This window comes from Lathamus discolor, chromosome 7, assembly GCF_037157495.1.
Source record: "Lathamus discolor isolate bLatDis1 chromosome 7, bLatDis1.hap1, whole genome shotgun sequence".
NCBI lineage: Eukaryota > Metazoa > Chordata > Aves > Psittaciformes > Psittacidae > Lathamus > Lathamus discolor.
Window position 1 is genome coordinate 17924540 of NC_088890.1, and position 13026 is coordinate 17937565.

At 37.9% G+C, this 13026-nt stretch overlaps 1 protein-coding gene across 4 annotated transcripts in view; it reads right to left on the reverse strand.

Moving 5' to 3' along the window:
- Positions 1 to 13026, reverse strand: part of FHIT (fragile histidine triad diadenosine triphosphatase) — a 570190-nt gene that overhangs the window by 421664 nt on the left and 135500 nt on the right. Inside the window, exon 1 of one of the 4 annotated variants that reach the window (XM_065687533.1) lies at positions 2485 to 2536. The exons of the other annotated variants lie outside the window; for them this stretch is intronic. Within the exon in view, the coding sequence (XP_065543605.1) occupies positions 2485 to 2535 (51 nt within the window). The 5' untranslated portion in view covers position 2536. Of the gene's footprint in view, positions 1 to 2484; positions 2537 to 13026 lie in introns of those variants that run through there. 4 annotated transcript variants of the gene reach the window in all.

A 13026-nucleotide genomic window follows, 5' to 3' on the forward strand; every position in this document is an offset into this window, starting at 1 on the left:
AACAGACTCACAAATCACTATATTTAGCCTTGGTTCACATCCATACTGCTGATTTTAAAGAACTATGAAGACTTTCAGTGTCATCTTGAATTATATATGCTAATATTTTAGCAGCCAACAAGACTGAAAGAAGAACTAGCACAAAATAAACTGCCAATGGAAAAAATACAAGTAAAATTAGGCACACGAAAATGTAATTACTACACAAAACATGGACATAACACATAAAAATCACCAATTAAAGTTTTCCTAAACAGAGGAACAGATTTTGCTAGACTTGCTCATGAATCTTCAGGTACTCAGAATGTCTTCACAGAGGAAACAAATCTGAATATATTATGAAAATAAACGAAAGTGCATTTGGAAAGATCCTCAATATTTATTACAGAAAAAATAATAGTATCTTTCAGGCAATATGGTTTCTCAGCTAATATCCATTCCCCAAATTAACTGGATCACAAATTTCAATATTCCCAATTAATCTTTCTCCATCCCCAAAATCAAACAATCATATTGACAAAGGTTGAATTCAGATGGTTTCTGTAACCCCAATTTACATACAAGCACTAAGAAACAGTCTTTAGTAATAAAATCATATATTAGAGTTTTCAACAGGCGCCACTATCTCATCTGCAGGTGATTCACTGAAGTTTTGCCTCTTCCAGTGAAAGCTCAGGGTTCCTGTGTGATACTACACAAAGTATCCTTAATGATCCATACTGCCATGGAAAGTTTACACACTCGAGATACTGGGGAAGATACACAGACACAAGCAAAACACATCTGAAGCTGAAGTAGAGAGTGCAGTTTTCTGAACTCAGTACACAGAATAGGGATCTGAAGGGCTCTAAGAAACCAACCTTATGTCTTAAAATGTGCATCCAAATTTGGTGAAATTTTTCTGACCTTAATCTTTGTCAATTCCCCATCTGTAAAACAGAGATAATACCGCATCCCTCGCTGGGGTTTTGTGGAGATTAATTTAAAACCTGTAAAGCACTTGGATACAGTAGTGATGAGCAGCACAGAAAAGCCTATGAGGAAATTAATAATTCTGACTTCTGAGCAGGGTCTGAAAATAAAGCTTAGGGGCACATGTCAAACACTGAGGATAAAACAACATTGTGAATAGCTGGTCATTAACTGGGCACTGTCTTGTGTACTGAGTTAACAAAGGAGTCTTCTGGAAAAATGTGTTCTTATAGTTACAGACTTCATCATAATGCATAGCATAAGAGAAGCTGAATTTAGGTTGCAATGCCAGCCTTAACGTTAACACCCCCTTCTTTCTGCTTGCTTTTGCATTCTTAATAACGCTCTCTCCATGCTGTTTGTACTTGTAACGTTTATACGCAGAGAATGAGTTATGATCTCATTGTGAATCTCTGATTTCCATGCACAAGTGGTAATGAACAAAGCTTGGTTAAAAAAATACCATTAGAAAAATAAAATACAAAGCTTGCCTAGGCTTGGTAAATCCAGCAGGGCTTCTACTGAATTTTCTCTTCAATTGCTTGAAATGGTCCTTGTGCTACTTCTGTAAACATTTACTATGTATTGCCATAAGAGACTTGGGAAGGGAAAATATATCAGGGGACTGTCCTTTCAGTTTTTATCACAGGCATTCAATTTTAATTCTCAACAATAACAGCAGCTGACATGTTCCCTTTGCCAGTTGCTGTGAAAATAAATCAGGCAGAAATTAAGAAGTGCACATGGGAATCAAGGAGAAATAGTATCTCCCCAACATGCTCCCCCAGTGCCGCCTTCCTCTTCCAAAAAATGCCCCTCTACCCCTTGTAGGAGCAGATAATGGAACAGCTTATGAGGGTTTATATGCAAGTGTTTTTCCAGTGATAAGAATTGCAACAGCCCTCCTACAACAGAAAGAGCCCTGAGCAGACAGTCCTGCTGTCGGACCAAAGCCAGTAGACTCCAGCCCTGATTTCATTTCGATGACATGTAAGTTGCTCATTAAAAACAAAGAGTTACACCTAGCAATAGAAGATCAGAACCAGATCCTACAAGTTTTCTAGAATTCAAGTACTACAATAGCATAATTCATTCACGTTAAAACAAATTTTTTGAATGCTAAATAATTTGGAAATGATCACATATTTATTGATCATGTGAAAAAATAAAGTGGATTTTGCAGAGAAAAAGGCACAAAACTTTAAGCAAATAACATTGTCTTTTAACTGATTTCTTCGGTGTAAAATAATCAATGCTCAATATCACCAAGATAAGTGAAATCTATTATATTCCAGCTAAAATATCTCTCTTCAGAGAGTACTCAGAAGAAATCCTTTGCTCAACCTGACATCAAGTTCACTACACTTTGTCAACAAATCTTAACAATTTAGAACAATTTTTATAGCAATATAAAGCTGGAAGATGTTGTACCTGGAATATTGCATCTTCTCAAAAGGGCAACAGAAAGCCAGAATCTTTTAAATATTTAATTAGGACTCAAATCAAACTTACACAGTGATATGCCACGTTTTCAGCTAGCGATGAAGACAAACATCTCTGCATATTTTCAGTACTTGAAAGGACAGTCATTTCTATTTCACTTTCCTTTCAGAATGTCCCCAGAGGTTTTCACACTACTGTGCATCATTTCATGCGCTTCTTTTAAGTTTTTATTTAACAACTTCATTGTTGATACAAGTAGAGACATTACAGTTTGAACAGTAAAACAGTAAAAATAAAATTTGGTAAACCATCAAAGTTTGAGATATGCCCTAAAATAATTGTATTTGCCTTCAGCAAACATTTTGTTTGAGTTTTGAACAAAAATGCTGATGGAAGCTAATGAAAATTACTCCAGCTTGAAATGCCCTGACAGCTGTGCTATCTAGCAAGGGATTTCCCTGGGAATTTTCTCATTTTCCTTCACTAATTTAGGAAAAGGTTTATTCAAAAGTCCCTTAGAATGCACTGAAGGATCACGTAGTATCTGGGAATATTTCTGGGAAGAAAGTGAAAATGTAGGTAAGAAACTTAGGCTCTGGCATCTTGAAATGGTAAATGTTTATCCATGAATAATAACTTAATAACTTAAATAATGTAACCTTTTCTACCAAAAAAGGAAAAGCAATAAACCCCAAACACGCAGTTTAAGGACATGCATTTCTCACTTTATGAGCCTTTGGAGAAAAGTGGGTGGGGAATGCATGAGAAAGGTTTCTCATTTTTCCTCTCTACTGAAGAAGCACTTCCTTGCCAAGAAACCAAATTTAAATAAACAGGAAAAAAATACACAAATGCAGAACCATTAACATTTTTAATATTAAAACTTTAATAATTTAATAATTTTCTTTATAACCCAGCTGAACTGTGCATTTCTCTCTCCCTTCAACATTACACAAGCAGCAAGTCAAAGGTGCAGAGAGTAGTGGCTATTTTTATAGAATTCCTATGCAATCCAGAAATGTTGGCTTGGAGGAATCTCTGCAAGAGTCACCTCCAGCCTTGGGACAACAGTGTAACCACAGCAAACACTACATCATTTCAACCATCACTGGCCAGCTGAATCTCCAAGGATAGACATTCTACAACCAATCTCAGAATCTTGCTCTTCAGTATGGGAAAGAGGTAGATCATGAATGAGCACTGAAGAAATCATCAGGTTTTCGACAAAGAGCCTTATGGGCCACCCTCTTAGGTTAGGTAAGTATTACACCCTTAACTTGCTAGATGGCATCTCGCCAGACTGGTTTCTTGTAACCATCAGAAACACGGAAAGCTGTGTTTTTTCCATCCTCTCCCAATCTCTTTTCACTGCTTCATTACATGGTAAGAACACGCAAGTATCCACCTCACCTTCACTGAAAGTATTTACAAGCACACTGAAGAAAGCTCCTTTCACGTTGCTGTAATCAAATTCTCCAAACTTGCCTCTCACAATGATACCAGAGAAACTTTTCTCTCTGGTAGAAATAGCTCGTATTTTGTTATTTGATTAAACAGAATGCTTGCAGACATGTATATGTATGAATATATACATTAGTTTTAACAACTAATTGGGGCTTACCTCTAAGATGTAGTACTTCTATTTTGTAATTCATTGTTTTAACTGAAGGCCTTTGAGCAACCTGGTCTACTCTAAGGTGTCCCTGCCCGCAGCACACAGCTGGAACTGGATGAAGCTTTAAGGTCCCTTCCAACCCAAACCATTCTGTGATTCTGTGACTGTATGAGGAATGTATACAAGTTGCCACAGCAACAGCTAATCTGTATTGCTGCAGCTGAATACTCAGATTATTACTTTTACAAAGTACTTTGATATCTCTCTCTTCAGAACGTACAGCACAGGCTACTTCATCTCTTGATTTGCCCAGATGAAGCTTCTCAGTTTGTGCCTGTGCTCTGGACATCTGCACTATTAAAGCAGGCATGTACATTCTGGGGAATCTTTACGTTACTGATAAAGAAGCTACTCTGCAGAACAAGCAAATTGGGAAGAGTAACTTTGAAATCACATTTCAAGAGATGAAACTGCTTCAGGGACTTCTTGTGAGATTGTGCGACTCTTTCATTCAGACTCAAAAGCAGCATGGGGAGCAGCCACATTCTCCCACAGTGAACACCTGGAGTGCTGTGCATGGGGGCAAACAGAGCACAATGACCCCGTTTTGCAGGCGATTTCCCTTCTGAAGGGCACATTAAGAGAACTTTGCTCATGCCTACCCTACTCGGATAGTGAACTGGGTTAGAAGGGTAAATCTTTTTCTCCATTTGCAGCACATCCATAGGGAAAAGCTGGCTAAAATTGCAAAACAACTTTTTACTTAAAAACCTATATCCATGACGAATTATCTGGAGCACTGTACTTCATGGGAGAAGACAAATCAGAGAATATTATTAGCACATCATTTATTTACTAACATTTGGTGCACACGTATATATCCCTTTATCCACACAACACCAAGAGGTAAAAAAAAGGCAGTTCTGTTGCACATTTATTTCTATGGGAGAAAACCCTCAGTAAAGCACATTTCTCTAGCTCGTCACAATCCCCTTTATCTTTCCCATACACTCATATTCCTTGTCCCTACTGAACACAAACATTTATTGGGCACACAGGAAACAAGTCCAGGCACCAGGAGCCAGAGCTATTACTTTTTCAAGTTCAAAATGCAGAATTTACCCACCCTGGTGCAGGGTGTTCAGGGAAAAGACAGAAGAGAGCAGGATGATAGATGAATCTGGAGTGAGCAATCCTTTATTCTGCAAATAGATCTTGCTAATGCAGCAGCATATGAACGATCAGCTCTTCCCCAGAGGCAGCCCTGTTCCCCAGCAAGCTAAGGTATGGAATCTGACATGACAAATATTGATTTCCCCAGAGGAATTTATTTTCCAATCACCAGTAAAGTATTATCTCAAATCAGCAATCAAACCTCAGCAGCACTTTCCATTTAAAGACATTTAAAACTATTATACTGTGGAGATTATAAAATGTAAATAACTGGCTACACCTAAACGCAATACATATTTACATACAATTGTTGAATGCATTAAATCTAAGCACTGCCCTACTTCATTACTTCTGAGTCAACACACTTGAATTAATTTCTCAGCTTATTTTGGTTTTATTTAATAAAGGCACAATCCAAAGCATCTCACAGGAAGAAAAATTCCCATCATACCAGAGCTGACTTATTCACTCTCAGAAATCCTACATATCACATCTATACTGTAGACAGTCTTCCCTGCTGTCATTTGGTGCCAATTCACTTCCACAGAGTTAAACTAGATAATTTTTCCATAATTTATTTCACAACTTAAAAGAATTTATAGCCTATTTGCCTATTTCATCAGTCTATAGCATGGATTTCCCAGACACAGGACTAGCGTATGACCCACATTTAACCAATTTTAATAACAAAGTTCCCCAAACTTGAAGAGGAATGGCAAGAAGACTATAAATGGATATAGCTATTCCATTCAAGAAAACATACTCAAGGTTTTGTTCTATTCTTTCAACATGAAAATACCAAAACAACACAAAATAACACTGAAACTGGAAAATTTAATTCTTGAGTGGTAAAATACAGCGCTCTGACATTCCTCTGATGTATAAAGGGCATCTACCAGTAAACCCCTTCTAATTTATTCCATTAACTCATTGTCTATTTGCACAATTTATTTGAACTTGGGGCAAAGAACAAGTTCTGCAACCACAAGTAACCCAAAGATGATACTAGTTAATTTTTTGTGTCATCTGATTAACTTTCAGCAGCGAGTATACTTACACTGTTACAGCTAGCACATTTTACATTGGTTTTGTAGCAGAAAAATGTTCATATACAAGAGGAGTTAACTAAGTAAACCTTCAGTAAACTGAGTATGGAAACCTGAATAACAAACCAGTGTGAATTGTTCATTATGGAAGTCAGTTGAGAGCTGGTGATTTGGAGGTGTCTAAATTCAGGCACTGCTTAAGAACACGTTGCAAGCTCACAGAAAGTCATGACTCATAGAGAAATTAGGTCAGATTGATTTAAAAACAAACAAACTAACATGGCTTAGATGACTATGAAAGAGGCATAGCAAATGGAAGAACATAAAGCCATTCCCAGCAATACATGAGTCACAACTAAGAAATTGCATAAATGACCAAGGAAAAAAGACAGACATAGAAAAATGAGCGGCCAGCAGAGTTTAGGACACTAAGAAAGATTTCAATAAGAACAGAGAATTTGTAAGGGTTCTGTGTATCGCCATGGTTTGTGGCAGTAATATTAATAGAAATAATAATACAGGAGAAAAAAAAAACCCAACCCAAAAGTATTCACTAAGTATTAGCCTTCAGGAAAAATCCAGATGATGCAGTTGCAACACTAATTAGGGAGAGAAAATTAATCAGCAGTTGCTGAAATTAAACAGATCTGGCTATCTTGCCTCCCAGAATTTGGAGACAGTAAGGCAATCAGCATCAGGAGTGTCAGGAAAAGATTACATTACTCAGCTTTGAAAAACAAGCAAGGAAAACCAAAATCCCTAAATAGGGCAAAAGTCAGGTAATTATATTCTTGTTAGCCTGAAATCAGCTAAATACTGGAATGGTTGATATACGACTTGACTAATAAGCAATTAAAGTAAAACTAATGTCATGCAAGATGGATTTATGGGAAATAGAGTTAGCTATCTGGAATCTAGCTGTTTTTCTTAAATACATTTGAAAGCTTGACTGATAAAAAAGGCTACATCTGCAAAATCACATGTTTCCAAAACCAGCTTAGCAGCACAGAATATTTTCATTAGGAAACTGGAATTATAAAAGTCTAAATTAAACACACAATTGTTTTTTAAATCATTAATAGACATCAGTAATTAACCATAAATAGGAATCATCTGGTTCTAGCTGAACACTGCAGAATCTGGCATTTAACACCATACTAGCATCTATTCAAAAGAAAATTTAAATCATTACAGGTAAGACTTGTGCATAACAGACTGAAGAATGCTCTAAAAATACAGTAGGACACTGATGCTAAGCAAGACTATAGGTTGACAGGGCCAACCAAGCAAAGAGGAGAGGCTGTGCTAAACACCAAGCTTAACAAAGTATGGTGTCATACTTGCATATCAAGGAACAACACTGAGAATCAGCAGCTTAACTGAGACCTGGAGTCATCACTATTACTCTCACAGACCTTGTGGCAAAGGTTTAGCATCAACAATGGATGTGCATACAGGGAAATCCCAAAGCACACAAATGGATGTTGAACTACAACTGGAATAAGACCCTATTCAACAATTTATTATTCTTTTAATTGGGGGGCATACTGAACATTATTCATGCAAGACAAACAAGAAATGAATTAGAACACATGCTTTGCAAAAGGGCACAGAACTCCACCTATCTTGTTCATTGAAGCAAAGCTTGAGGAGCATCCTGAGTGCAAAACTAGATACAAGCCATCCAGATCTTCACAATCCAGAAACAAAAAGGTAACAAAAGCATCTGTTTATGGAAAACAGACACTATTAAAAAAGATCAGATTAGGAATTAAGTCTAGGTTTTGTTTGGTGTGTTTCTCTTAAGGATAATTTATTATTTGAATAAATTACCAAGAGCAGTGATCTTCTATCAGGACTGATTTTTAACATATACAGACAAGATGTTCTGAAACACCCAATTCAGCCATGAATTAATCTGGGGAAGCAGTATGGATTTGTGCAGGGAGTATGGAAGCCAGACTAAGATGACCACACTGCAGCCTGCCCCTGTAAACTAGGAAATAGCTCCTTTCGGCAATATTACTGCTGCTGCATGACATTTTGGTGCATTTGGTGTCATGACAATGATCATTGAGCAGGCAGGTGTAGTAGGACACCGATTAAATGAGGTAATTTGTAATTAAAATTAAAAGCAAGTTTAATTTCTGTTACACCTTTGATTCTGTTATGAATGCTAGTCCAGTACTTGCATAATAACCCACATTAATCAACATTATCTTTGCACCTTTTTAATAACTTGGTATGCAGCCTCTATTCTCAGTGCCAGAAAAGTCTGCCACAGCAAGCAGAAAAACAGTGATTTACATTTACTTACAAAATACAACTTAGAGAGCTTCGGATGACTGTTGGAAGCCCGGTCGGCAGTAACTATACATACATCTTTATCTGCAATCAGGCATAAAACTAAACTTTAGAAGCTGACCGCAGTGCAAACAATACTTAAATCTAAGCACAATATTTTGGGTTGTAAATAAGTAACCAAACATTTGGCTTTTTCTCTCTTCAGTTTCTTCTTCCAAAATTATTTAGTTTGAACCCAGCAAAGCTTATTCAAGTGAAACTAAACAAGGCAGATGGCTAAATGTCTGCATTGTCTGGAATGCCATCAACTTACCAGCTACCAAATTACCACTAGGTATGATTGCTCATCACCAGTACCAGAAAAATTGATGACTCCTTGGGGAGTAGTATAAACCAGCACATGGAGCAGTGGCCTTTCACCTCCAGTGGTCTTTTCCATTATTAGATTCCCAATGGAATTCATACAACATAGTTTAAATTCACATTTAATTCCCAGCTCCTGCTGCCATCACTGTGTGTCACAATGTCTGTCTAGGCATTAGAAAATGATGGGTTTAGAGTTTGAAGATCGATTCAGAAATGCACTTGTGCACTTTTTTTGCCTTAAAAAGGCTATTCCTATTCCAGACAACACTCAAAGATGGGTTGAAACTTCCAATGAATTTTAATGCTGTCTAAAATATAACCACCACTGTAAACAGAAAACCTATGAAAATTTTAGGAAGACTGAGAACCAACAGAAAAGTGCAGCATTTTTTTGGACCTTTAATGTAAATGAAAGCATGTTCACCTATATTCCGTTACAGCAATAGCTGTATGATGCTGAGGAAAAAAGAGAAACAGTAAAATTATGTTTCTGTCAAGTTCTGAAATGCATACCCACGTCCTACAGGGCTGGTGTGAGGCCTATCAAAAGTCAAATAAAGGAATCTCAAAACCAAATTACTCTGGAAAAAGCCTTCCTACAAGGGTATGGTAGCACATACTAACCACATCCTACCTCTGGTTAGGATACAAGGTGGATGCAGTTCCTACAGAGCTGTGTAAGCCAATGCATTCCGAAACAAGTCTAAAATGTATAAAAGGAAAATCAAGTTTCATATAAGAAAACCAGCCTACATACAGAGACCAGTTATGTTTCACCTGATAGGAACTACTGAAACAGAAAAACCGTATTGAAAAAGATATGTAGCCATCTTTGGGATAAGACACAGCAGTTTTACCACCACTACAGAGAACTGTCAGTATCATCAGCTAGAGGGATTAGCAGTAACATATGAGTTTATAAGCTCTTTTGTCACCTACCTACTCATATCCAGTTTTTGAGGGAAAATTAAACATTCCTCTGGTCCAGAGAGCCATCTCCAGCAGGACACTATGCAGATCCTACTTTCTTTACACTCCTTTCATGAGGATGTGGAGGCAAAAAGTAGTAATTTCTCAGCATTACAGCAAAACTAAGATCCTAGACAAATCAGGTGCACTGGGCAGCAGCTTTAGCATAAACACTTTAAGGAAAACCAACCTGCCATCTAAATCCATAAGCTTAAGAGATTGGCTCATGAACAGAAGCCTAAGAGTGAGAGATGATTTGCCCAATGCCAAATATCCCTTTGGTGAAAAGCGAGGCAGGTTTTCCTAGACCCAGAAAAATGGTTTACCCACATTTAGTAGGTGAAATAGCAAAGACTGGTGACTTCTAAGACACACAGAAACCCACCACTTCAGAATTCAAAACAGAACTTTATTAGCCTCCCACTCGAACGATTCCAGAGATTTGAATACGCAAGGACCTTATTTTAAAGGTCTCACTTTGCCTGAAAAGAACCATTATAATGATTACACTGCTGTACAAATACCTCTGCTCAGGGCAGGTCTTCACTTGTTTAAAAACACACTTCTTGTTAAAATGCAGCTTATTTTTACCACAGCAGATAGTATAAAAGAACTGTCATTGCAGGAGGCCCTGTACTCCTTAGGGATAGAAAAGAAAAGCAAAGAACAACCCAGAAACTTATCCGCCTTCATCAGTATTCTGAGCTCCTGGCAACAGGTGTAGAGATCAAGAGCAAACAGATTAGCAGCCTTTTAGGCAAGGCTTAAAACCTGATCTTATCTGTTACAAGGCAGTATGACAAAAAGCAGTAAGAAATGCTGGAGAATGTGCTCAGTTTAATATATAATTCTACATTACTGAGAATTAGTAAGGAACAAAGTTCCCTAACGGAGAGGATAAATTTCTAATTATTCAAATTTTTAAATTCAGGCATATCAGACCCGAGCTTTGGATCCAGAACTGCATTTGAGGCTAATCCTCTAATGTATCCATTCCCTGTTTATGGTATCATTTATGCACATACTTACCTTTCAGTCTGTGCTTATGTGCTATTTTAAGTCATGTGCAAATTATTTTATAATAGTTCTATAATGGGAATTAGCTACCAAAATGTACATAATTCATATTGATTTTTCCATAATTCAAGATTCTGGGGGGGGGGGAAGCCAGGGAAATTATTATTCTATATGCTCACCCTAATATGGGGGGACATAGAATAATTACAGCAGTACTCAAAATACATGGGTTTTTAAATGTTATTTCTTTTTTTAATCTAATTCTGTGGGTTGGGGAAAGATGTGCACTGAGATGCACTTCTTGGCCTTCCTACATCTGATTTAACCACAACTCACAGCAAATGCTCTCCAGAGACTGGCAAAGCTGATACTTAAAGATTTAGTCCGTGTGGCTCTCGTGTGATTACCAGTTCAGCAACAAACACAACCTCCATGGAAACCATCCCTTTGGACTGAAAGGATGGAGAAGGTTTTTTTTCACTGCATGGAGGAGTCTGACACAAGACTGTCAGGTTTGCTGGCAAGACTTGTGATCCCATGGGGGACCCGCACCGGAGCAGGAGTGAGGAGTCCTCACCTGAGAAGGAAAGAGCAGCAGAGACAAGGAGGAACTGACCACAACCCCATTCCCTGCTCTTGCACTTCTCATGGCAAAAAAGTAGAGAAAATGCGAGTAAAGTTAAGCCTGGGAAGAACTGAGGGGTCAGGGGGAAGGCATTTGTAAGATTTGGTTTTATTTCTCATTATCCTACTCTGATTTAATTGGTAATGAACTGATTTCCCCAAGTCAAGTCTGTTTTGCCTGTGATGGTAATGATTGAGTGATCTCTCCCTGTCTTTACATTGACACACAAGCTTCTCACGCTGTTTTCTCTCCCCTGTCCAGTTGAGGAGTGATAGAGCAGCTCTGGTGAGACCTGACACCCAGCCAGGGTCAACCCACCACAGTGATGCTGAGTACTCTGGCAAGAATTTGTTGTGAAGGCTGCAGATGTGCAATATGATGAAAAAAATCTTTGATAAATGGGAAAAGGAAGGGAAAAAAAGGCCAGCAGACCACTTTTCTGGGTCAGACCTAGAAACTGCTTTCCATTCTAATTAGCTGCAAAATGTTTCTTGTAAACACTTCTATTTCTTCCTGCTAAGTTGTCAGCACTAATTTTTACAGAGGTGCCTGCGCTCAACATCTTCTCGTACAGAACCACAGTGAAAAAAGTTCATTTTTCAGCCATGAGAACTGCAGAGTTCCTTTCCCTGTCACAGTTACAGTAGCCAGATAGCCTGAGCTGGCTGAGGTACACCCTCATCATTTCCATTAATATTGTACAGGGCAACATTCTTGCTTGTTTCCCAAGCTAAACTGCTGTGCTCTGTGGCTGTATTAATTCTGCAGTTGCCTCAGTAAGGACTGCATCTTAGCAATGGAGCGGAACTACTTTTGTCCTTAGTGCACTACATAAACCTCAAAGGTTTGAAAGCACGGCAGTGTATTTCCTAACATCATGTAAAATCAAGTTCTCTCAGTTATTTTTAATACATATATAAGGAATTACAAAATGAGAATATGTAGTAAAACCAAGAGACCATTATCCTCTCAGTCCTTAAATAAGCAAATAAAATTAGAGCAGTCTTATTTACAGAAATAAGCTCACATAGAATTTGACCCCACATTCATATTGCAGATAATCAGCGCCCTAGAGCTACACAGGAAAAGCTGCCAACTGTGCGTTGAGAGTTGTAAACACAGACCATTACCTACTGCTGATTTCTTTTTCAGCCTAGGAGAAGAAACCCACTTGCCAGATGCTGAAACCTTCAGCAGAAGAGAATCTATCGTTCTCCTCTCATTACTGCTGTGTATACGAAAAGAACCTTCCCCTGACCTAAGTGCAGTCAGATGACTACAGACTAGAAAGAGAAGAAAGTCCCTTTGTTTTACTAAGCACTTTAAAAATTGATACAAAGAGGACTACAGTAACAAGAGCTGACAGCTTCGAGTACAATCGCCACATTTCCTTTCCATCCCTGTATCATATCCATTCTAATCTAAAAACAATAAGTAAAACCTCATTCTACCTCGTAAAGTTCATAAAATTCCTAAAACCAGCCTATTCGTAAATA